Source organism: Urocampus carinirostris, chromosome 20 (genome assembly GCF_059441175.1).
Source record: "Urocampus carinirostris isolate Australia breed hairy pipefish chromosome 20, RoL_Ucar_1.0, whole genome shotgun sequence".
NCBI lineage: Eukaryota > Metazoa > Chordata > Actinopteri > Syngnathiformes > Syngnathidae > Urocampus > Urocampus carinirostris.
Window position 1 is genome coordinate 4,334,285 of NC_142368.1, and position 27,064 is coordinate 4,361,348.

The following is a 27,064-nucleotide window of genomic DNA, read 5'->3' on the forward strand; positions in this document are numbered from 1 at the left end:
TTTCGCAAAATTCTGTTATCATTCGCCAAGCTGCTAAGTAGAAACTCAAAAAGGGATTTCTAGTAAAGTTGTTTCAGGAAACCGGTATTACCCTGTTTTGTCCCTAGAGGGGAAAATATATGATCTCGCATTAAAACTAGCATAAAATCGATTTCTAAAGGGGAATTTTATGAATGAATTGCGGCAGGGGGGTTTTAAACGGCCGGGCTCATTTGGATGGCTTTGTTTCCACGCTGTAATGGAGGAAGAATGGCCTCTCGCTGCGCTCGTTGAGGATTTTTTGGAAGGCACAAGAAGAGTGCGGTGGCGTTTTAAGAGCCAATACATCACATGTATGAGCAAATTATTGTTTTCTCCAAAATTGATTTTTATGTAATTTAGAAAGGCACACAAACTGCTTGAAACACTATCTTGCATTGTGAATTATATTAGAGATCAAAGGCGGTGTCGAGTTCGTAAACAAGGTCGGTAGCAGGAGGCAGGCAGGTAACAAAACAAAACAGGTCAGGTAACAAGCAGGCAGAACGGGGCAGAGTCAGGTCATGAAACGGGTTGGTAACAAAGATCCGGCAGAAAAAAGCAGGGCAGGAACGGAGTCGGACGAAAATGCTTACTGAGCTGAAGGCAACAGTTCGCATAACAATCAGACGGCTTCCAAGAGGAAGCCAGGGTTTAAAGAGAGAGTGTCCAGGCTGTCCGGGCTGTTGGCGCCAATTAAGCCGCTGCAGCTGCGCTCAATCGGCAATTATGACAATTCGAAACTTCAGCGTTGACAAAATGGTTGCTAGCAAACGTTTCTGCTTCTGCTAAGTTTCTATGCTGGCCCGAAAAGTTCATGCTAAGACAACAATATTTATTTCCTGGCTTAGCCAAGTTCACGCAATAATAAGGAAGGGAGGCCGCTTCTGTTCCCTGTTCCGGCAGCGAGGAGAAGGTCCCTCGACCACCCACCTTCCTTGTTCTAATGTAGTGGAGAAGGTCCATCTGACACTTCTTGTACCTGTCCCTGAGTCGAAGAGAAGTCCCCTCAGCCCTCAGGGGACGGACCCTTAGCCGGTTCTGGTCCCTGTTCCAGTAGCAAGAAGAAGATCCATAGGCCACTTTTGTTTCCTGTTCCAGCTGTAAAATGGTCCCTTGGATACTTCTGTTCCCTGTTCTGATGTTGAGTCCCCCAGTTGCTTTTTTTCCTGACTCTGCGGGGAGGAGAACGTCCCTACGGCAGCTTCTAGTCCCTCTCTGGCAGCGAGAATAAGGTGCCTTGGTAACATCTTGTCTTTGTTCTGGCCGCGACGAGAATTCTCTTAGCTGCTTCTGGACCTTTGTCAGCCGCAAGGTAAAAGTCCCTCGGTCATATATGTTTCCTGTCAAGGCTGCCGGGAGAAGGTCCTATATCAGCTTCTCTTCCCTGTCCCGGCTGCGAGTGGAAAGTCACTCGGCCTCTGGTCCTTGTCCTGGCTGCCAGGCAAAGGTCTCTAAGCCCCTTCTGATTCTTGTCCCGGCCGCAAAAAGAAGATCCCTCAGTTGCTTATTATCCCTGTGCATGGCCGCGAAGAGAAAGTCCATTGGAAGCTTCCTGTCCCTGTTCAGGCGACGAGGAGGAGGTTCCTCTGCCCTTGCAGCAAGAAGAAGATCCCTCAGCCAGTTATGGTTCTTGTCCTGAACACAAGAAGGTCACACGGCCACATCTACTGTCCCAGCAGTGAGGAAAAAAAGCCTCATTCACTCCTGGCACCTGTCCTGGCTGCGAGGCGAAAGTCCTTCGGTCGCTTCTGGTCCCTGTCTCGACAGCAACATGAAAGTCCTTCGGTTCGTTTGTTTGGACATTTTATTATATTTGTGACAGCTTGTCTGTTTCTTCATTCCTGAGTTCTGTTATCGTCACAGGCCAGAAACGTAGACAGGACCCAGTAGCGTTCGTTTACTCAGTTTTATTGATAAAGAGAGAGAGCAGGGCTTGCTTTCATGATCCGATGATCGACGAACACGGGTAGCAGGTGGCAGGAACGCGTAAGTGGCACTTCTTTGCCGAGCGAGGATAATCGTAGGCAGCAGGGATACTGGTCACTAGCCAGGACGGGAGAGCAAGGGCGGTATTGAGTTCAGAAAAGAGGTCGGCAACAGGTATCAGGCAGGAAACAGGGCAAAACAAGTCGATAGTCGGAATGGCAGATCAGGGCAGAAACGGGTCCAGAAACAGGTCGGCAACAGGTATCAGGCAGGAGAAAACAGGGCAGGAAAATGTCGGAAGGTATGGAGCTTGCCTAGCTGGGAGCATAGGTTCGCAACCGGTCTGACGGCTATTTCTTGGAAGCCATGGGTTTAAAAAGAGTCTTTGAACCAATCAGCACTTAGGGCTGTCACTGGTGCCCTGAATCAGCAATCATGACAGTTATCAAAAGTTCCAGCGTCCCTGCAGTTGGGTCCACCCGCAAAAGCGTAACAAATGTATGAACTCAGTTTCCAGCAATTACACGTTTATAGCTGTTTTTCCTCAGCAATTTTGCAGTGTGTCCCCGTGTGAAGGACATCCAGCACGTTTATTAAGCGGCACCCTCGGCATGCGAGGCGCTGATGCTTGAATAGATGACTGAATGGAAGGAATTGGAACTTTCAAACAATGGATTTATGAGCTTTAACAGAAACCTAAGAATGCTAATCGACTGATTTCATTGGGGAGAGGCGTTAAAACTGAGGTCAAGGCACCGCTGCATTCGAAGGAATTTAAAAAACTAGTAAATACGCCATGGAAGAAAGAACGGGTTGTTTAGAGCGACGACAATTATTTTCTGAAGGTCGGCGTGAGGGACGGCGCTATCGCTCAATCAAATCGCGGCTAATGGGCTCGGCTTGACTAATTTAGTCGCTCGACAGATGAATCTCTTCGACTGGAGTTAGAATCTTAAGATGGAGTTCTGTTCTTACGGAAAGACATTTAATAGGGCTTTTTTCGAAAACCTTGAGGGGTCATTGATTGTGATACTGATTTCAGTAGCTCTTTAAATGTTAAAATTGATCAATTAAGAGTTTTAAGAAAGATTTAAGTACTTTAAAACAACTCTGTTGAAGAAGATTGGATTTGGCTTCTTGGAGTGGTTGTTGGTTGGGAGCTGCAGTACCCATTTTGGCCGGCAGAGAGTGTTAAGAACCCACAAAGGAAGAACACATTAAAGCAGATGTTTATTGATTTTGTTGGTGCTTTGACAGAAACCTGGCTTAAAACACTCACGGAGGGTTAATGAAACACTGTGTACAAACAAAAGTAAAATGGGTTCAGCTGTTTCAGAGCTTATAAGTCACACACACACACACAAATCCGTATTTATAAGGTAGTTTTGTATAGATTTATATAATAATGCAATTACATTTTCATAAATCTAGCATCAGAAATCCTCGAATGAGCTATCGATGTTGTATCGATGTCAGTTTCATGGATAATGGATCTGGCATTGCTGGTATACAGGCTCGGGAGGGGTGGCTTTTGAGAGTGGTTACATGGCAGTAACAGCAGGCTGGACCCGCGGCCCTGCTTTTGCTTCGTCTTCTGACGCCGCCTCAGTCTCTTCCTGGACCCGATAACAATCCATCAAGCACCCTGTTGTCTCGCCAATTCGCAAGGGACGTTGTATCGATTTCGGAAGCCGACATGTATGCTCGGACAGAGTCCAAAGACAAAGATATAGTAGGTACCCAAAAGCACAAGACAGGAGAGCCAAGAGACGCTGCGTCTGACCTTTGTCCTTGCCGCCAGAAAAGGGAACAGAAGCGGCCGAGGGACTTATGTTTATTTTATCATGCTGAAGCTAACGGAAGTAGCGTGTCCACGATGAAACGGCAGCTAATAATAAAAACAGACTATAAACGATGTCGTTAAGATGTTACAGAAATGTATATTTCTTTTAGTTGGAGAGATTCCTTTAAGTCTAAAATGTAAACAACTTGAAAGTCCCTCCTGTGAGTTGTTCAAACAGTGGCTCCCTTTTATGAAACTGGCAAATTTGATCCTTGGCATTCAGCTCCATAAAAAAATAATCCTTTTATTTTGAACCCCGCAGAGTCCCTCTCATTAGCAGCCTTGGAGCCCCCTGCAGAGCCTCGCTTTGCTCCTTTGATAACGACCAGGAGCTCGGCTTTAACTCTAAGACGACCAGAGCGATAACAGAACCGTTTTCCACAAAGTCTCACCTGCAATATTTGGCGCACCTTGCCTCCTAAATAATGAAAACTATTACCGTATTTTCCGCACTTATTATTGAACGCAACGACTTCGGTGAGCTACTCCGGCTATATATTTTCCCAGTATCTTGTTTCAGACTGATATCGATGTTTCTGTGATGAGTCTATTTTCAAATTAAACTCAATTCCAAGTGTTTATTGTCATATGCACAGTAAAGTTGCGAGCGAAAAAGATAAATATAATCTGGTGCGCCTTATGTATGGAAAATATAGGACCAAAAACTATTTTTTGGGGGTGCGCCCTATAACCCGGTGCGCCTTATAGTGCGGAAAATACGGTAAATGTTTGGCATATTTCGTGGTCACTTGTACTGTGCCTTGCACAAGTATTGGCCCTCTAAAAATGACATTATACCATATTTCAGGCTTCAAACTCATAGATGAAAAATTTCCGAAGAATCAACATGTGAGACACAATCAAGATAATAAACCAAATGTATTCAACATTTTGTATTTTGCGAACTAATAGAAGATTGAAAAATTGTACAACCTCCTTTTGCTAGGATTTCAGCCGTCTTTCGGATATTCCTTTATAAAGTTTGCATATATTCAAACAGAATTATTTGCCCACTCTTCCTTACAAAACAGCTTCAGTTCCTTTAGGTTTGATGGTGATCATTTGTGCAGATCTTTCAGATATTTCCCTTTTTATGTTATTGTCCTGTTGGAAGGTGAACCTGCGTTCCATACTCAGGTCTCTGGCAGACTCTAACAGATTTTCTGCCACGATTGCCCTGGATTTGGCCTCCTCCCAGTCCCTGCAGAAGAAAATCAACCTTTGAGCATGATGCTGCCACCACCATGTTTGACAGGAAGGTGTTTTTGGGGTGATGTGCAGTGTTACTCTTACACAGATTGTCCCACCTCAGCTTTTTGTGCCCGCAGGTCATCCAATGTGATCATTTGCCTGTAGGTTGCCTTTCTGATTAGTTTTCTCCCTTTTTGGGTCAAATGTTTAAAGTTCTGCCAGGTTTTGGGAGGTTTTCTGCAGGTTAATGCTCTCCCCATAGTGTTGGGGTTAGGGTTAGGGTTTTTTAACTCTAGAATGCTTTTGAATCCCGAATAAATATTCAGGACTTGGTCATTTTCTTTGTAGCTCGCATGCATGAGAAATGTTTTGAGCGCATAAAAGAAAGAAAGGAAGAAAGAAAGAAACAAGGAAAGAAAAAGAAAGAAAAAGAAAGAAAGAAAGAAAGAAAGAAAGAAAGAAAGAAAGAAAAAGAAAGAAAGAAAAAGAAAGAAAGAAAGAAAGAAACAAACAAACAAACAAACAAAGAAAGAAACAAAGAAAGAAAGAGCGAGAGTTAAAAAAAGAGTTGGAGGGAGAAAGAGTGAAAAAAAAAAGCGCAAGAAATAGATAGAGAAAGAGATAGACAAAATTGAGGGAAAAAGAAAAAAGGGAGGGGGAGAGAGAGAGAGAGAGTGATAGAGCGATTAAAAAACTACTACTACAATTGCTTTGTAAGTTGTGATATCAAGCCGACATATTTTAAACTGCAGCTCATTTTCTCTTGCGCTTCTCTCAGGGATGTCTTCGCGGGCAGGATGACAACCCTTGACGGGCCTGATCCGGCCCACGGGCCGCCTGTTCAACGCCTTACATCATTTTGACGCTGTCATTTTCTTAGTATCTGGCATGTATTGATAAACACTGTCAGAATTGAATCACACACATTACATTGCTGGATTTTTTCCCCGAAAGATCACGTTTGTTTGGGTACATTTTTAAACTCTTACCATGACCGGCCCAGGATAAACATTCTTTAAAATGTAATTCTGAGCGCTTCAGTTATTCCCTCAAAACACAAAAATTCAAGGAAATTCATGATCGCAGATCCTCAAAAAAAGAATAGTCATGGTGGTTACGTGAAAAAGGTCATTTAGCAACGCGGGCTTGAGATATTACGCTAATCTCTCTTTTTCCCAGCCCGAATCGCAAACAAACACATTTATTACGCTGACGAATCGTCGCTGGGCGCTTTAAGTAGTTTTTCCGCATTTTAATGGCGACAATCAGCGCTTGATTTACGAGCAAACCCCGACATAAACAACTGTTCGCGAGATATGCTAACCCAATACAAGAACGCGCTGGCGGATTCCTGGGTGAAAAAGGACGATAATCGATGGGTTTTACTTATTTGGCTGAGCCCCGCCTCTTAGAAGTACAACACATCTTCATACAATTGTTTTATGTGTTTTGTGTATTTTTATTTGATGTGTTTAAATCTCACAATTGACTTTGATACGACCTAGGTACGATTGGGCTCAGGTGTGTCCAATCACCACACACCTGTCCCTACTTATCCCGACACTCTCCATTGCCATTTTGGATTGCCCACCTTGTTGGGTCATTTTTTCATATCCAGTGCTACACCAGGTTTGTTTACACTTTCTTGTTTGGAAATTTTGTTAGTTGTTTAGTGCCCACTACTTTGTTCCTTCCATTTCCATTTCCGGTTTCAGTTTTTGTTTCTGGTTTTGACGTTTTCAGGTTTTTTTTTGTTTGGACATATGGTTTGTTCTGTGACCACTGTGTGTTTTTTACATTGTTCCTGGTTTTGTTACCATCCTTATTTTGAGCATTTCCACATAACAGTTTTTCTCAAATTGAGATTATTTTATGCCTCTTTATTGCAATTTCTTTTTGTTTTTTAATGGATCTCCTTAATGTGTATCACTTAAAATCTGTTTATCTAACATTCCGAATATTTAATTCCTTTTTAAAGAAAACATTGGATTCCTGTTTTTATCAAATTCAAATTATTTTTTTCTAGTTTGGCTCTAATCTAAAATTACATTATTCTAGTTCGGCTCAAATTTAGATTAATTTATTCGCTTTTTCTCAAATTCTGATTTTCATTTTATTCTTGATTCTTTCATTCAGATTTTTTTCTTATTTCATATTTTCTCAAATTCAGTTTTTTTTCAAATTCTTGATCTTCTCAAGTTCAGATTTCTTTTTATCATTATTCCCGATTTTCTCAAATTTGGAAATTAGTGTTTCTCGTTTCTCCCATATTTTTATTATTTTATTCCTGCTTTGGTCAAATTTGGATAATATAGATCCTGATTCTCTTAAACTTGGATTTTTTTTTCCATTCCTTTTTTTCACGTCTTCCTCTCAATTTTTTATTATTTTATTTTTATTTCAGTCAAATTTGAATTATTTTATTAGTGATTCTCTCAAATTCGGTTTATTTTATATTCCAGTTCCCCCAAAATTAAGATTAATTTCTTTTTTAAATTTGGGTATGTTTATTCTTGATTCTCGCAAATTCGGATTACCTGTATTTTATTCAATTTTATTTTCTCAAATTATTTTTATTCTTGTTTTTCTCACATTTGGAACACTTGTATTAACGTTCATATAAAATTCAGATTACCTGTTGTCATAAACTGGAACAGGATCAGGCCCCAAATGCGTGACGTTTCTCACACAAGCTTTTATTTTACGGGAAATGGGGAGTCATGCACGTTAGGCAGCTGTCTGGCATGGAAAGACAGGAAGCCCAGAGACCGACAAGATCGATACCAATTGCCCGAGCAGATTTCGGACGGATGGGGTCGGTACCGGACAGGACGGGACAGACAGGATTGATATTGAAACAGGATATCGAAAACAGGACAAACTAGATGGGAACGAAAACTGGAGAAAATAATAAAAAAGACAACAATAGACGGGAACTAAACTGGCAACCGATATTAAACAGGACAAAACAATATCGGACAGGAAATACCAACAGGAAACAGGACCGAGTCAGAACCCATGTCTTGCGGGGCAGAGGTTCGTTGACGGACTGACGAAGAGTGAGAGCACTGAGCTTAAATAGATGGAAAGCCAATCTGTCAACAAGCCGCAGCTGGCACCACACGGACAGTGCCAATTTGGCGCCATGGCAACCTTGACACCTGTATACGAGTTTTTGTTTATTTCAGATATTTTTTTGTTCTTGTTTGTCTCAAACATTTCTATTTTTTTTTTTTTTGCTGTTTTATTTTCATATCTCATTTATTTTTTTATTTTTTTAATGCCATGAAAATGATTGGCATCCAGGTTTTTTGACGTCGATTTTTGTGTGCATCATAAAAAGGATGGAGCAGCCGCCCACTCCCCCCGCGCACATCGCGCGCACGCGCACACTTAACCTCGTCCCTTGCATCCAAACATCGAGCGAAAGCGAAGACGTGCACAGGAGTGAAAGGGAAGGACGCCACCTCCTTCATCCCCGCACCCGGAGCACGACGAACTCTTGCCTCGCGGTTCTTGGATGAGGTTGGGAAAAGTATTGGATGGGTTCGAGTTCCGTGGGCGCACGGGCGACTGTTTTACGCGGAGGAAGGGGAGCGCGGATGCCGCTCCGCCGGCGGGGCGCGCGCGCACAAAGTCTCCGGTTATGCGTCGGTTCGCAGGCGGCGGCGTGAGGATCCGGATTGCCCCCAACTCCCCGGTAGGTGCACCTTTGTCATTTTTGGGGGTCTGTCTGTCGCGTGGATGCATGTTACGTGTCGTCACGGAGAGGGGGTGCAGGTTCGCGAGTCTCCAACTTCCACGAGCGCATTGCATTCACGCTCCTTTTGTTGACTATGGTGTAAAAATATCCGATTTGGGAGAAAAGTAAGACAATCATCATCTGATAAGAAATCAACGGGAAATGACGTCTGTGCCCGTCAGTGGGCCTGAGCGTGTCCACATGTCAACTGTCAATCATCACCCTTACCTTAGATGCTACCTTATCTTGCTGATACAACTCGTTACCTTCATGTATGTATGGCGACTACAAGGCACTCTAACATGGTCCACACACAAGATGTCAGATTTGAGTTAAATAAAAAGCAAAGAAATCGCTAATTTGCAGACATTTTCCCCCCTCATATCCAAGCACTCGTGTTCATAACGAGGCATTCTCATGTGGTCCACGCTTTGGTTTCAGATTTAAGTCGAAAATAATATCAAAGCAAATAAATATGTCCCTCATATGCAAGAATTTTAGACACATTTGCATACTCGATGAGGCACTCTAATGCGGTCGACGCATTAGGTTTCAGATTTGAGCTGAGAAAAATAGTAAAGCAAGTAAATATGTTGGTTATATGCAAGCTTTTTCACCCTTTTCTAGGCGTTTTTGTGTGATCGATGAGGCACTCTAATGCGGTCCATGCATTAGGTTTCAGATTTAAGTTGAAAAAAAGAATAAAGCAAGTAAATATGTTGCTTATATGCAAGAATTTTCACCCTGTTCTAGATATATTTGTGTACCCGATGAGGCACTCTAATGTGGTCCATGCATTAGGTGTCAGGACCAGAACGGAGACAGGATTCACGTGTGTTGCGATTCTCACAAGTTTTATTGGGCTGTGCCCACGATCCGGTGTTCGCTGGACGCGGGAAGCAAGTCGCTCTGGTACTCGGATTGTGCTCCGAACGCAGAAGTGGACCTTCCGTGGGGAGCGATGGCGGTGTCAGGGACAGAAAAAGCCGGTCGGTAGCCGGGACAGGAGTGCAAAAACGTGGTCGCGGTCGGAAGCGACTCGTAAGACAGAATAGTAGAGAAGACGTAGTCGGGGACAAAAAGAGGTCGAAAGCTGGGACGGGAGAGCAGACGTGGTCAGGATCAAAAACGGGTCGAAGCCGGGGACAGACGGGAGCAGGTGGGAGTCAGGGTCGAAAAAGGCTTGCCTAGTGTTCACTGAGGTTCCCAGATGGACTGACAAAAGGGGACAGACAGGACTGGGTTCAAATACTGATCGGGAGCCAATCGGAACCCGCGGCAGTTGGTGCCAAAAGAGCAGGCACAGCTGAGTCACATCAGTAATCATGAGATTAGGTTTCAGATTTGAGTCGAAAAAAATAGCAAAGCAAGTAAATATGTCGCTTATATGCAAGGTTTTTCACTCTGTTCTCGGCGTATTTGTCTACACAATGAGGCACTCTAATGCGGTCCATGCAAGGTCAGATTGAAGTTGGAAAAAAAAAAATACAATATAGAAAAGAAATCCATCTGTAAATAAGGTGAAAGGCATGCACTCGTATCCACAACGAGGCACTCTAAAACAAAGGCAAGAGTGGATTGTCCAAAAAGAAGAAATTTGAAAAGCATAATAGTGTATATGCAAAAAAAAAAAACAGGTCTACGAAATTTAATGATTAATTAACCCGAGTGATAATGGAATTCTGATTAGGCAGCTATTGAGTTACAATATTAATCAATACATGTTTTTGATTATCATTTTGTTTTGTAGTCCTACTTAGGAGGACACAATAACCTGTTTATATTGACGTGAATTATTAGATTATGACTGAACATACTTTTCATCCTGTTATGCAACCACTCAATTTCATGAACCAGAACAGGATCAGGACCCAAACGCGTGACATTACTCACACAAGCCTTTCATTTTACGGGAAATTGGGAGTCATGCATGTTAGGCAGCAGTCTGGCGTGAAATGATAGGAAGCCAGAGGTCGACGAGATCGATATCAATTGCCCGAGTTGATATCGGCCTGATGGGGTCGATAACGGACAGGACGGGACAGACAGGATAGATAATGAAACAGGATATCAAAAATAAACAGGACAAACTAGACGGGAACAAAAGCTGGAAAAAAATAATAAACAGGACAAAAATAGACAGAAACAAAACTGGAAACCGAAATTAAACAGGAAAAAATTAATGGGAACAAAACCGGACAGGAAATACCAACAGGAACAGGACCGAGTCGAAACCCACGTCTTGCAGGGCAGAAGTTCGTTGACAGACTAACAAAGGAAAAATGAGATGATTAAGAGATGAGCAGGACCTTGGCAGTGACGGGCATATTAAAGCCCCAGTGTGTAATATATGACCATGAGATGGCACTGTTGTCCAATGCGAACGAAAAACCAGCGCCACAGCAAGACTCCAGACAAACATCTCGGCGACTACTAGGTGGGATTCAACTATGTAAAAGAACCTATGATCATCTTCTTTTAAGTAGCAGCAAAGAAAAATTAATGAATATTGACCAGAAGTAAGATTACAATTTCATACCTCATTAAAGTAGTCGTGCATAGTGTTTTCATGTACAGTAATCATTCTTGCTGTCGGAACAAATGGACATAGATATAATATAACCGTACTGTAGTTATAAAAACTGCTTACCTACTGTTTAAATAAAAGTAAAAATAAGGAGCATAAACTATGATCATTTTTCCTTTGTTAGTCTGTCATGATTACTGATGTGACTCACCTGTGCCCGCTCAATTGGCGCCAACCCCCGCGAGTTCTGATTGGCTCCCTGTCACTATTTGAACCCAGTCCTGTCTGTCCCCTATTGTCAGTCCGTCTGCGAACCTCAGTGTATACTAGGCAAGCCTTTTTCGACTCTGACTTCCACCTGTCCTGTTTTTGCTCCCGTCTGTCTCTGGCTACGACCTGTTTTGCTCATAACCACGTCTGTTCTCCCTTCCCAGCTTACGACCTTTTTTGTGTCCCCGACTACGTCTACTCTCCTGTTCTGGCTTACGACTCTTTTCCGACCCTGACCACGTCTGTTCTCCCGTCCCGGTTTCCGACCAGTTTTTTCCATCCCTGACACCACCATCGCTCGCTAATGGAAGATCCATTTCCGTGTTCGGAACCCAGTCCAAATCCAAGAGCGACTTGCTTTCCGTGTCCAGCAAACACTGGATCGTGGGCGCAGCCCTTCCTTTCTTTCAATAAAACTTGTAGTAATTGCACGCAATTGGGTCCTTTTTCCATTCTGGTCCTGACAAAGTCTTAATTTTTAGTTGGCCAATTTTTGCACGGTGGGAGGATGAATAAATGGATTTGATGGACAGACCGACGGAAAGACGGACGACATGTCCTCAAAGACATTCCAGACAACATTGTTACTTAATCAATCATCCATGAATGCAGGTCATCCCGAGTGCTGGCTGAGACCCCCCGCCCCCTTAAGTACCCTACCCCTTTCCCCCACTCTAATACCCCCGGGTTGACCCCAGGCTGAATTATTCAATATATTCCTCTCCACTTGAGGATTTCTACATCAAGGAACGCTTAAAATCATGTCCAGAGTAGCTGTGTGCTTTTGTAGGGGGGTGTTTATGGAAGGGGCGTGGTCACTTCCATCGTATGGTGTTTCGGGTTTGTTGGGGACAAGCTAAATATTTGCATTTAGGTTGAAAATAAACATAGATAAGTCAGTCGCACTGGAGTATAAGTCACACTTTTCAACACAGAGGTATTGTAACATAGAAGAGGGCGCTTAAGGTTAGCATAGAAGACAACAACGCTAGTTTTTGTATAATAACAAGCTAATTTGGGGTGAAAGGGGACGCTATATTTTAGCGTAGACAATTACAATGTTAGTTTTCAACACAGACGATAACGATGCTAGTTTCCTAAGTAGAATACGACGCTAGTTTCCAGGAGAGAAGAAGAAGCCAGTTTTAAGAAGGTAGTCAGCTCGATGCTAGCTTTCAGCATAAAGATGGAGGTAGTTCTTAGAATATAACAATGCTAGTTTTCATGTGGGATAAAACTCTTGATTTCACAGTAGAAGACTTAATTTCGGATTTGAAAAACAAAATGAGGATGCAAGTTTTCTGCTTCGAAGACCATGCTAGTTTTCAGCATAAGAGATAAAGCTAGTTTTAAGCATAGAACATATCGATGCAAGTTTTCTGCGTAGACGTCAACGATAGTTTTCAGTGTATAAAAAGATGCTAACTCGAGAGTAAAAGTGTCAGGACCGGGACGGAGACAGGACCCACTTGTGTTACGTTTCTCTCAGTTTTATTGGAAGAAAATAAAGAATTGCTCCCACGATCCGGTGATCGCTGGGCGCGGGAAGCAGGTCGCTCTGAACGCGGAAGTGGGACTTCCATGGCGAGCGATGGCGGTGTCGGGAACGGAAAAACGGGTCAGTAGCCGGGACAGGAGAGTAAAAACGTGGCCAGGGTTGGAAGCGAGTTGTAAGCCAGTAAAGGAGAGCAGACGGTGTCGGGGACAAAAAGGTCGAAAGGCGGGACGGGAGAGTAGACGTGGTCAGGATTAAAAACAGGTCAACGCTGGGGGACAGACAGGAGCAAAAACAGGTTGGAGTCAGGGTTGAAAAAAAAGCTTGCCTGGTGTAACTGAGGTTCACAGACGGACTGACAACAGGGGACAGATAGGAGTGGGTATAAATAGGGACAGCGAGACAATCAGAACTCGCGGGGGTTGGCGCCAATTGAGTGGGCACAGGTGAGTCACATCAGTAATCATGACAGACTAACAAAGGAAAAATGATCATAGTTTATGCTCCTTATTTTTACTTTTATTTAAACAATAGGTAAGCAGTTTTTATAACTACAGTACGGTTATATTATATCTATGTCCCAGGCAGTTTGCGCCAAAGAAACGGGCACAGGTTAAGCATATCTGTAATCATGACAAAAAGAAGGTAATCACTGTTTAGATGATGATAATAGTATTCCAAAATGAAGCTATTTCTCAAAATCATATATAAAAATTCTAGTTTTCTGCATGGATGTCAATGTTTGTTTTCAGTGTAGAAGAAGACTTGAGTTTGGCGTTGAAGACGCTGCTAGTTTTTGGATTAGAAGAAGAAAGAAATGACAATGTTGTTTTCTGCTTAGTAAAATACGCTGGTTTTCAGTATAAAAACAGATTCTCGTTTTTAGCGTAAACGATAACAATTCTAGTTTTCTAAATAGAGGACACCGCTACTTTTCAGCGTGAAAGAAGGTTTTAGTTTGGGGATTGAGCTAGTTTTCAGCACCAAAGAAGACAAACCAAGATTTCTGCATAGAAGCTTTTCAGCATAGAAGATTCTTGTTTTCATTGTCATAAATTATTCCAGTTTTTGAATTAGATTACGCTAGTTTTCAGTGTAGAGAACTATTAATTTCGGAGTCATAGACGCTGCTAGTTTTTGACGTAGATGAAGCTAGTTTTCAGTGTTGAAGACTCTTAGTTTTGTAATCATAAATGATGGTAGTTTTTGATGTAGGTAAAGATACTCTTCGGCTTAGAAAACCCCTGATTTTGGAGTCATACACAATTTTAGCTTTTGATCTAGATGAAGATGAAGTTTTTAGCATAGACAACTCTTCATTTTAAAATGATAAATAGTAGTAGTTTTTTATGTAGATGTATCTAGTTTTCAGTGTTGAATAAAATATTCCTTATTTTAGAGTATTAGATAAAGCTAGTTTTCACGTAGACTAATATAGTTTTCAGCATAGAAAACTCTTGATTTCGGTGTCTCAGACTCTGCTAGTTTTTGACATAGGGGAAACTTGTTTTAAGCATATAATACTCTTGATTTTGGAGTCATAGTTGATGGTAGTTTTGATGTAAAGTTAGCTTTCTGTATAGAAGTCTCTTGTTTCAGCGTGTTAGATGATGCTAGGTTTGACACAGATGAAGCTAGTTTTCAGCTTAGAAAAACCCTGATTTTGGAGTCATACACAATTCTAGTTTTTGATCTATAGTATAGATCTAGATTCTAGATGAAGTAAGTTTTCAGCATAGTAAACTATTGATTTAGGAGTTATAGACGCTGCTAGTTTTTGACATAGATGAAGCTAGTTTTCAACTCAGAAAACGCCTGAATTTGGAGTCATACACCGCGGGGAGAAAAACGGACCCACTCCTTCGAATGACTCCTCTTTCTCACCGTTGTCCAGTGACGCGATTGTTTTTATTTAGAAGTCAAGCAGTTGTAAAAACATACCATGATGAGTTTCCTGTACCCTTCAAAATAAAGACTGAAAGTAGGCATGTTTTTAAACAGAATCATATAAAAGAGAAGAAAAATAGAGAATAAGTAATAAAAATAGTATGAAATCAAGTATATTCCATCAGAGCCATTTGTAACGTGAGCAATTGAGAAAATTACAAATAACTAGATGTAATATACCTTACAGATGTAGATAAATCTAGTTTTAAGGAAAGAAGATTCTTTGTTTCCGAGTCATAGATGCTGCCAATTTTTGACGTAGATGAAGCTGGTTTTCAGATGAGAAGACATTCAATTTGAGCAGTCATTGACTATGCTAGTTTTTGACGTAGATGAAACTAGTTTTCAGGAAAGAAGATTCTTGATTTCGGAGTCATCGATGCTGCTAGTCTTTGACTTAGATGAAGCTAGTTTTCAACTTAGAAGACTCTTGATTTCAAAATTTATAAACAATGCTATTTGTTTTCGTAGATGAAGCTAGTTTTCAGATGAGAAGTATGGGGAGTCATTGACTATGCTAGTTTGTGGGGTAGATTAAGCTAGTTTTTCGCGTGTGAAACTCTTGATTCCTGAGTCATAGATGCTGCTAATTTTTGACTTAGATGAAACTAGTTTACGGGAGAGAAGATTCTTGATTTCCGAGTGATAGACGCTGCTAGTTTTGGACGTAGAGGAAGCTGTTTTCAGCTTAGAAGACTCTTGATTTCAAATTTTTATAAACAATGCTAGTTGTTCTCGTAGATGAAGCTAGTTTTCAGATTAGAAGGCTTTGGGGATGGGGAGTCATCGACAATGCTAGTTTGTGGCGTAGTTGAAGCTAGTTTTTTGCGTGTAAAACTCTTGATTCCTGAGTCATAGATGCTGTTAATTTTTTACTTAGATAAAACTAGTTTTCAGGAAAGACGATTCTTGATTTCGGAGTGATAGATGCTGCTAGTTTTTGACGTAGAGGAAGCTAGTTTTCAGCTTAGAAGACTCTTGATTTCAAATTTTTATAAACAATGCTAATTGACTTTAGGTATCGGAGTCATAGACTATGCTAGTTTTTGACGTCGATAAAACCAGTTTTCACGGTCTATTTTTTTTTTTAAGTGTATATCCCGAACCTGTGTAAAAAGACGACTTGTCGTGGTGAAAATAATTCAGTTTGAGGATAGGGGACTGTGAATTACTATTGAGCGATTGCGTACGGCCCGGACCTAAAATTTGCATCAACCCCCCGACATCAACCCACCCCCAACACGCACTCATCAATAACGAGCAGACGTCAGCTTTCATTATGCGGCGCTCGGCGCGTTGAAAATTAAATCACAGAGAGATGAATTTGCGGGATGGAGCCGATTCATAAACATGGCCGACAGATAAGGCGCATTGGTATTTGGGTGCCGAGAGGGGAAGGGTCCAAGGCCGGGAGGATGATTGACAGCGGGAGATGACAAATGGCGGCCTGATCCCTGATGCTAAAAGGATACTTGCTAATCTGTTAGCTTCGTGGCTGAAAACTTGGGATCTGTCATTTTATCACAAAATATTCGTATATTTATTTATTTAAATCAAAAATAATTTACATATAATATCATGAACTTATTAATACCCGCTGACAGCTATAAACATTGAAAATCCCAACAAAGAATCTTGACTCATTGGCAGATTATCTTACATATTTCATTTATTATTTTTGTGATTTGAGTTTTTTTTCGAACTAGTTATAACATAAAAAATTTATAAAAAAATATTCAACTTGTTTTACTCGTGAAGAACAAAATTAAATCTGATCGGCACACATTCAATTCTGCAATTTGGATTTTAATTTTTATATGGTAATACATTTTAAAGCATTTGTTATACATTTTTTTCCCCTGCAAAAACAAGGAAAATGTCAGGACCAGAACGGAAACAGGACCCAATTGCGTTACATTTCTCACAAGTTTTATTAAAGGAAAGAGGAAGGGCTGCGCCCACAATCCAGAGTTCGCTGGGCGCGGGAAGCAAGTCGCTCTCGTACTCGGATTGTGCTCCGAACGTGGATCTACCGTAGCGAGCGATGGCAGTGTCAGGGATGGAAAAACAAGTTGATAGCCAGGACAGGAGAGCAAAAACGTGGTCGGGGTCAGAAACGGGTCGTAAGCCGGGACGGAAGAGCAGACGTGGTCGGGATCAAAAACGGGTCGTAAGTCGGGACGGGAGAGCAGACATGGTCAGAGTCAAAACGGGTCGTAGCCTGAGACAGATGGGAGCAAAAACGGGTCGTAAGTCGGGACGGGAGAGCAGATGTGGTCAGGATCAAAACGGGTCGTAGCCAGAGACAGACTGGAGCAGAAACGGGAGCAAAAACGGGAGCAAGGGTTGAAAAAACGCTTGCCTACTATTCAGTGAAGTTCGTAGACGGACTGACAAATAGGGACAGACAGAACTGGGTGCAAGTACTGATCAGGAACCAATCAGAGCCTGCGGCAGTTGGCGCCAAAGGAGCGGGCACAGCTAAATCACATCAGTAATTATGACATAAAATTGTACTAGAATAATCAAAATTATCTGTGAGTGGGAGTTAATGAGTTAAAAATCATTAATCATTTGAATAATTTACAAAAAAATCATATGATTTAAATTCAGAAAATATAAATGATCTTCAACATTTAAATATTAACGTCACGAAAAAGATTATTCCTTTTTTTACTATTTTATAAATCCAAACACTTTCATTATAAATATTTTTTGAATTATTGAATTCGTACAATTAGCACATTTATTTCAACAATTGTGATTGTCTTCGAAAATAGAGTACTCTTTAATTTGAATAAAATGTAAAGATTGTCAAAATTTAAACATTACCATAAAAAATGTACTTAACAATTGAATTATTTTTGATCATTTTACATGTATAAATACTTTTCAAAATGAAACATTCATCAAAAAAATCAAGCCAATATATTTTTATTTGTTTTTTTATTTAAATCATTTTAATCATTTAAAAAGTATTTTTCAACAATTAAATATGATAAAGTACAGTTTATACATTTTTGAACACTTAAACTTTAAAAACAAAAATACAAAAGTCAAACTTAAATACATTTGAATATGTTTTATTATTAATTCATTACAATAGTTATCATTCTGGAGCCACATGCGGTTCTTCGGAGCTCCCTATTGGCTCAATGGGGCGTTTTCGAAAATGTTTGATAATGGAAAATGATATGGTTTCTGTAGGAGGACAATCATGACACAAACATTCTTAAGGTTTTCCAATGAATATTTATATATATAATATATATTATACAATCAGTATGTGAGATATTCCTTATAAAGCTTTGGATTTTTTGCAGATCCAAACATATTTTTGGGGGTGTTTTTTTGCCCAATATGGCGACATTTTTGGTTACCAACGTCTGGACAAACGGTATCGATTTTTCCACCAAAGTCGTAATTACGACCTCTCGTAACCCCGAGGACGACCCCGGCATTATATTGACGAGAGTCCACTAAATTATGTATGAAACTGAAATAACGCATGAATTAATCATACCCGTTTAGCCCGTTGGAAATACAAGCTGTCGTGGGGAACTTCAGGCCAGATTTTTGGGAAAGAAAAGTTTGTAAATGTTTTAAAAAACAAATTTGTGTTATGTCCGTGCACAAAATTGCGGTGAAATTCATTTTGAAGAGCGTAGTCTTTTTGTGGGAATGGTTGGAGAAGGGAGCGCTCGTTTTTATCTCCCCTTGACACGATGACATTTTCCAGAAAGGTTAAGGTAAGGCGCCATAAAGGTTACAAGATTGGATTTTTAAAAAAAGAGAGCGAGGGGGAGGCACTTTCTCCTTGCTCATTTGCTTTTATCGCCGGGAGCTGTGTGACACTTTTATGTTATTTTAATTATGTATTTTATGTGATCTAATGTAACATCACTGAATATTTTTTAAATGTATGACATTTTTACACGTTTTTTTTAAATCTTATTTTATTTTATTCAGTTTGATTTCATTCATTCTGATATCATTTAATATAAATCTATTTTTCATGTTGTTTGAATGTATGATTTAATTTATTTTGACCTAATTTGTTGTAAGTTAATCTTAATGTTCTACTTTATTTGAACGTCTCATCTCATCTCATCTCATTAGCTGCACCGCTTATCCTCAGTAGGGTCGCGGGGGTGCTGGAGCCCATCCCAGCAATCATCGGGCAGTGGGCAGGGGACACCCTGAACTGGTTGCCAGCCAATCGCAGGGCACACAGGGACAGACAACTCACTCGCTCATTCACACCTAGGGACAATTTGGACCGGCCAATCCACCTGAATTGCATGTCTTTGGAATGTGGGAGGAAACCGGAGTGCCCTGAGGAAACCCACACAAGCATGGGGAGAACATACAAACTCCGCACAGTAAGGCCGGTAGCTGGATTTGAACCCACACAGGAGATTCCCAAGACCTTAGAACTGTGCCGCACAAGCGCTAAACACTGCGCCGCCGTGTTATTTGAACCTATCATATTTAATTTTATTTTACCTAATTTTGTTTTACTTCTATTTAATTTGATTGACCGTAATTAAATCTAATTGTTTTTTTGTTTTAAGTGTTTTGAATGGACCAAATTGTTTCTTAGTTTGTATTTAATTTAATTTGACTTAATATATTATAGTCTACATAATTTAAGATGATTTCAATTATTTGTATACGTTATTTGAATATATCATGTATTGATTTCATTATTTTTTTAATTTCATTTAATTTTTACATTTAATTTAAGAAAATTTCTGTTAGGACCAGAATGGAGACAGGACTCACTTGCGTTACGTTTCTCCCAGTTTTATTGGAAGAAAGGAAAGGGTTGCACCTACGATCCGGTGATCGCTGGGCGCAGGAAGCAGGTCGCTCTGAACGCAGAAGTGGGACCTCCGTGGCGAGCAATGGCAGTGTCAGGAACGGAAAAACGGGTCAGTAGCCAGAACAGGAGAGTAAAAACGTGGTTGGGGTCGGAAACGAGTCGTAAGCCAGGAAAGGAGAGTAGACGTGGTCAGAATCAAAATACGGATCGGAGTCCGAGGCAGTTGGCGCCAAAGGAGCGGGCACAGGTGATGCATATCGGTAATGACAATTTCATGTATTTATTTACATTATTAAAATACATACGTTTTAATTTCTCTGAATCCAATTCAATTTAATTGATTTATTTTAATAGAATGTAATTTATTTATCTTTTTTTTCGTTTTACATCATATAATTCAATTTTATTTCATTTAATATTGTTTAACAGAATTTAATAGAATTTGTTTGTTTTACATTATTTAAAAGTATTTTATTTGATTTTAATTTAATTCGATATGATTTTCTGTTGTTTTACATCAAAACAACAAACGTGTTATATTTTTTTTATTTGAAGTCATTTTTATTAAATTTGATATATTTTTCGAAACATTTGATCATTTTTTATTTTATTTTATTTCAAAAATGTTTTTGAAAAAAACAAGGTAAATAATTTACATTAATCAATTTGATTCATGTAATTCATTTTCATAAATATTATAAATATTTCATTTTAAGAATATTCTAATTTTGAGAAGAATTAACATTTTTGTAAAAAACTTATCTTGATTCTGAATTTATAATGTACAGCTTGGAATTATTTTTAAACTATAATATTAACCCTTGTTACTTTATGACGCAAACTTACAAAATAAGAGTGACTTATATCGGGGAAAAATGCAAAGTTTAAAGTTTTTCACCATTAAAAAATTGTTGCGGCTTCCGGAATATATCTCCCCTTTAGTTTTCGAGCATCCTTGGATCGTTTTTTTTCCTGAAGAACTGCATGAGTCTGCATACCGGCAGCTATTTGCGGACCTGTGAGAGCGCGAAAACTGCACTGTCAGGAGAGAGGAGCAAGCAAGTGGGAGGAGCCCGGAGAGCTCTGTGGCGGTTGGAGGCTGTTTTCCAGGAAAACTGCATGTGCAAAAATTATGGTTCAGTCTCGCAGATTGACAAAAGTGTACAATACATATTTATATATTTGTTTTTCTCTCGCACCAAAAGAATCTGCCTTTCATTTTTCCGTAGGTACCCGTTCAGTGCCACTGACGGAAAATCATAAAGATCAAATAATTTCATATGTATTATTTTTCTATTATTATAACCATTTTTTACTGAGCCAGGAACAAGAGAGAGTGTAAATGCGAGATGCAGCTCCTCCCACATGCTTAAATCACACTTGAGTGTCCTGTCGAAAGATGTAGTGTCAAAGATGTTATGTCATTATATATGACCTGTCATGATCATTTTAATACGCCCTAAACTAAATTGCCAAGAGAAGCAGGGTATCCGATAGTGTATTCGTGTGATGCTGGTCTCCCGCATGCGTAAATCGAGTGTCTGTTGAGAGAGATAAGATATTGTCAAAGATTCTATTCAGTTATTATATAATGTTATCATACCTGTCAACCTGTACGGTTTTGCCATACAAAGTACGTTTATTATGCATTTTAAGACGTGTACGTCGTACATGAAAATCTGTACGTAAAAACGCAAATTTGTCAATTATGAGTAACATCCGGGATACACCCACCATCACGAAACAGCAAATCAATCAAGTCAAACCAGTTCGCCGCGGTAGCCTCTATCTCGGTATCGTTTTTTTTCATTGCAACCGACGGTTTGATGCTACTGTGCGCATGCGTCTGCCGCCTGGGGATTTCCCATCATGCATCATTCCGATCACACGTGAACAAAGCGAAAGCAGAGCAGTACATACTCGGCAGCCGATCAGAAGCAGTACGGAGCATACATGTGGTCTTAAAAAACATCGGATTTCATGTGGTAGTTGTGTAGTGAAAGGAAGTCCGTCTCCTGTTAGAGAACCGTCTTTTTTTGCTCAACTCATTAAAGAGAGCCGGCTCTCAAACGGCTCACTTGCTTTGATACATTATATTACGAATTATTATGTTGTATAAAGACAGTGAACGTCCAAGCTCCTTATTTTTTAACTTTTTTTTATAATAAACCTCATTCATGTCGAGCAACTCAGTATCTCACAACAAAATGTTAAATAACAATATATATGATATAACGAAACACATGTACACTATAACATATTAAACTACATAAAAAAACACGTTTGAAAAAAATATGGTGTAAGATTATTCCGTATTTTGTTAGGGAAAATACAACAGTTTGTAAGGGCATGGAGCCGTGGAGGCAGACAGGTATGAGTTATAGTATTTTTACCCATTATCACATGTTATGATCATGTCATTGTGCTTAGAATGTGGTCAATGAAAGCAGAAGCAGCAATTCTAAGAGAGAGTAAGTGCAAGATGCCGCCTCTACCGCATGTGTAAATCAAACTTGAGTGTCTGTTGTCCTTGTTGTTCTGAATTGAAGAAGGCCCAGGGGGCCGACCTTTCTCTGACAATGCAGAGAGAAAATAGCAAATTGTGGAGAGAGTGTAAGTGTGAGATGCCACTCCTAATGCATGCGGAAATGAAGCTTTAGTCTCTGAAGTTTTTGTTTTTTTTTGTTTTGGATTGAACAAGGCCCAAGGAAAAGGGCCCGGTGCTTTGCCTTTCTCTGCAATTGCTTTTCAACACAAACTGTCAATAAATGCCATGATTACTCATTACACTCACCTGTGCCCGCTCGTTTGGCGCCAGCTGCTGCTTGTTACCTGATTGGTTCCCCGTCCTATTCAAGCTCAGTCCTTTTCACTCGCCTGTTGTCAGTCCGTCAGCGAACCTCTGTTTTCACAAGGCAAGCAGTTTTGACTCTGACTCCCGTCGGTCCCATTTTGTCACCCGTTTTCCACTCATCAATTCTTGATTTCCCTGTTTGTCTCCTGCTACGACCCGTTTTTTGACCCCAACTGTAAGAGCTATATATTATATAAACTCTCTGTTGGCAGAATTACTCAGATGAAATCACTCATTAAGTTTTAAAATCTCCCTCGCGAAGGAGCCAGCACTGCCGGGAAGCCATCTCGCCAAAATCTCTCCGACAGAACTGCCTTACCTCCGGTCAGGGGTGTGGTTTATTTTGACTTGACACATAAACAGGAAAAGGAACACACATGAGCGCGACTTCACAATAAAAGGATATAAGATTGAAAAACGTATAAAAGATGAAATTAGACTGATGTTTGAAACGTGACTATATGTGTGTGTGTGAGAGAGTTTGTTTTTATATTTAGGAATATAAAAACAGGTTAATTTCATTGTATTGAATTCTGAGAAATGCACATATCTCAAAACAGCCAACTTTACACCAACCACGTTCTGATCTCCCGTCCCGGCTAACGACCTGTCTGTTCCGTCTAACTTCCGCATTCAGAACGCTCCGATCCCGGGAGTGACTTGTTTCCTGCGTCCAGCGAGCACCGGATCGCTGACTTCCCTCTATAGTTCAATAAACTTGTGAGTAACGTTACGCATCTGGGTCCTCCTTCTGTTCTGGTCTTGACAATAAAATGCCAGGAGAGAAGCATATTGGGGAAAGAGTGTATGTGCCGGATGCCACTTTTCCTGGATGCGTAAACCAAGCTTGAGTGTCTTTTGTATTTGTTGTTCTGGATTGAACGAAGCCTAACCAAAAGGGCTAGGCTGCCGGTCCTTTCCTGCGATTGCTCGAGTTCATTCTAAACTTGAATGTCGTGACAAGCCGGGAATCGTCGAGACTTTAGTGTCTGTTGTCTTTGTTGTCCTGGATTAAACAAGGCCCTACAAAAAGTGCTTGGCAACCTGTCTTTTCCCGCGATTGCTCTGCTCTGAACTGTTAACATACCTGTCAACCTCTACGGCTCCATGGCAGTGTTCTCGTTTGCCCGCGTCCCTGCGTTCTAGATGCATCATTTTTGCTGGGGACGCATAGTCTCAAATCAACGTGCGTCCCCGGGACGCATCTTTTAGACACAAAATTGTCATTATTACCCGATTACATTTTTTTTAAACAAAGATTTACCGCACTCCAAACTTTTCGTCAGGCAGATCCGGCAGATGTTGTTTTGGTCTCGAGGTTCGAGTTTGCGTCTGCACGCCAATCTCGAGTTGTGTAGTGAAAAGTCCGTCTCTTTTTAGAGAACTGGCTTTTTCGGCTCCACTCATTAAAGAGAGCCGGCTCTCAAACGGCTCACTTGCTTTGATGCATTATCCATCCATCCATCCATTATCTGCACCGCTTATCCTCAGTAGGGTCACGGGGGTGCTGGAGCCCATCCCAGCTGTCTACGGGCAGTGGGCAGGGGGACACCCTGAACTGGTTACGAATTATTATGTTGTATAAAGAAGTTAAGAAAAAGGGAAGTATAAAAGGAGAAAATGTTAAAATTATTGTTGGTAATATATCGATTAAAGGGATAACCACAAACCTGTCTTTTTTCATTTTCTCCTTTTATACTTCCTTTTTTTCTTAACTTCTTTATACAACATAATCATTCGTAATATTTTGCATCAAAGTAAGTGAGCCGTTTGAGAGCTGGCTCTCTTTAATAATTTGAGCCGAAAAAGCCGGTTCTCTAAAAAGGGACGGACTTCCTTTCACTACACAACTACCGCATGAAATCCGAGGCGGCAGACGCATGCGCACAGTACTATCAAACCGCTCGCTTCGTTTGCAACGGAAAAAAAACTGATACCGAGATAGAGGATACCGCGGCGAACTCGTTTGACTCGATTGATTTGCTGTTTCGTCATAGTCGTGTACACCGGATGATAATATGATAATCGACAAATTTGAGTTTTTCCTTACAGATTTTCTTGTACGTCGTACACGTCTTAAAATGCTTAATAAACGTACTTTGTGCTGCAAAAACGTACAGGTTCACAGGTATGATTCTATGACGGAAACTAGGTATTGGAGCTAGAAGAACCATGACAGGCGCGCCAAACAAACACGGCACTCTGACAAGCTGCATTAGCATCACTCGCCGTTGCTCTTTCAGGTTGCCGTGTCAACACGCGTGTAAAACAAAGAGGCAATATACACCTAATTGAGTCCTCCAGCAAGATGCAGCTCCTGACAAGGAGTAATACTCGACTCTCCGCAAGGTGCGCTTGAGAAAACCACTCAAAAAGTCTCTTTTCTGTTGTGTTCCACAGATTGTCCAGTGCTGAACGCCTCGAACTATGGAGAACCTCAGCGAGCTTCAGAATCCTTTGTTGGACAAAAACAGCAAACACACCGTCAACGGTTACGGAGGAGAGTTCCCGAAGAACCAATACCAGGAGAACTTTATCAACGAGGGAAGAGGGAAGCAGGGAAACGCGCCGAGCGGCAACGGGAAAATGAAGTCGCAGCAACTTTTGGACGCCACCTCGCTGCACTTGGCCGTGGAGGCCTTCTACAGACCTAACTTCATCCTCTACAAGGAGGACAACGGCACCATCAAGGCCAAGGAATACAAAAGCGAGTGTTGTGAGACCACCTTCACAGAGAAGAAGACCAGGGACGGGTCTAACCCGGGGGGAGGGGAACCGGCGGGATCGGAAGAAGCGCCGCCGGCCAAAGCGCCTGAGGAGGGCGAGCACGTGAAAATCCAAACCGTTTCGTACGAAGTAGAGGAGGAGGAATACGTCGAGTATGAGGTAAGTAAGTACCTGACCAACCCAAACAATGGCCTTCTTGGCTACTCTCGTCTAGTCTGCTACATCTTTTACTGTGATTTAGTGTGTTTTATTGCCTCTTTTCCGATTTTATGGTTCTCAAGAATGTTTGTGAAAAGTTAAAGGAAAAGAGGAAAATGGGGAAATGGTCTGTATTTATATTGCGCTTTTCAAGTCAATGAAGACTTCCCAAAGCGCTTTACAGTGTGCTTCACGCACACACTCACACACCAATAGGGAGTCAGTCATGCAAGGCGCCTTCCTGCTTATTGGGGGCATTAGGGATTCAGTGTTTGCCCAAGGACACTTCGACATAGAACACGGAGGAGCCGGGAATCGAACCTGCGATCGCTTGATCCCAAGACGAGCTCTGCCTCCTGAGCAGGGTTGGGTAGGGTTACTTTAACTGGATTACTTTCGATTACTTTTGGATTACTCTAATACCAAATATGCTAATAAAAGACAAAATAAACTAAATATGAATCAAATTATGACTCACAACACATGGTAAGCTTTCTCTCCTGGCTTTGATCTCTTTGATCTCCGGCAAAACTAACATAAAATGCGACAGAAACCATATGAAAATAAATCCAAACAGTTTGCCAACATCATTTTTGCCGTTCCATGTATTCCGTTACTTCCCAAGCCTGCACAAAATTTTGTAATTTTATTCATATTTAGTTTATTTTGTCTTTTATTAGCATATTTGGTATTGGAGTAATGCAAAAGTAATTGAAAGTAATCCAGTTAAAGTAACCCTACCCAACCCTGTGCGTAATACGCAAACGGTATCGCCCATCAAAATGTGAAATATATATGCATTTAAATGATTATCGTTGTTTAGGTACACATTTGATCAGTGACAGGCTGTGCATTTCACACCTAGGCCTTGAAGGATTTTATACATTTGACTGTAAAGGATTTTATACCATCGAATACAGATTACATTTAATGCAAAAGATATTCGCTGGCTGGGCTGTGGTGCGATGTCAGGGCACCCTGGTGGAAAATGTTGTTTACAGGAACGGCGGGAACAGGACGTAAGGCTGATAAGATAAGCAACACATCCAGACGGAGAAAGGCCCTGATGACGTAGAAACACTCGGTGTTGTTTTGAGTATTCCAGACATCGCGACGCTCTTCGACGAGATGGTGAAGCTCAGGGGGGGCTTCCTTGGCACACCCATGCGAGGAGTCAGCACGCCATTATGCGGGGAGAAGATGGCCAATAAGAGAGAGCTAAACGACTTAAGAAAAAGGCTACCTACAGACGCCAACGACACTAATTTGGCCGTTTTCGATGGACTACACTTAGTTAAATTATTAGGGAAATTAAATCGGCCCCGTGTGAAAATATCAGCTTTCTTGTTCATCTTTTCCCTCAAGAAACGAGTGCGCATAAATTGTTGGGTGAATGTAGGTGGTGTTTGGTTAATGGAGTCAGATAACTAATTCGAACTATTTGGTAAACGGTACATTTTGATATTTAATTCCAAACAGCCTTAAGCAGAAATAAGAA

At 40.9% G+C, this 27,064-nt stretch overlaps 1 protein-coding gene across 1 annotated transcript in view; it reads left to right on the forward strand.

Moving 5' to 3' along the window:
- The first annotated feature begins 6,582 nt into the window (after positions 1-6,582).
- The window catches only part of syndig1l (synapse differentiation inducing 1-like), a 55,599-nt gene continuing 35,117 nt past the window's right edge, over positions 6,583-27,064 (forward strand). The window contains exons 1-3 of the mRNA XM_088325102.1: positions 6,583-6,610; positions 8,288-8,681; positions 25,042-25,527. Coding sequence (XP_088181228.1) covers positions 25,069-25,527 — 459 coding nt within the window. The 5' untranslated portion in view covers positions 6,583-6,610; positions 8,288-8,681; positions 25,042-25,068. The remainder of the gene's footprint in view (positions 6,611-8,287; positions 8,682-25,041; positions 25,528-27,064) is intronic.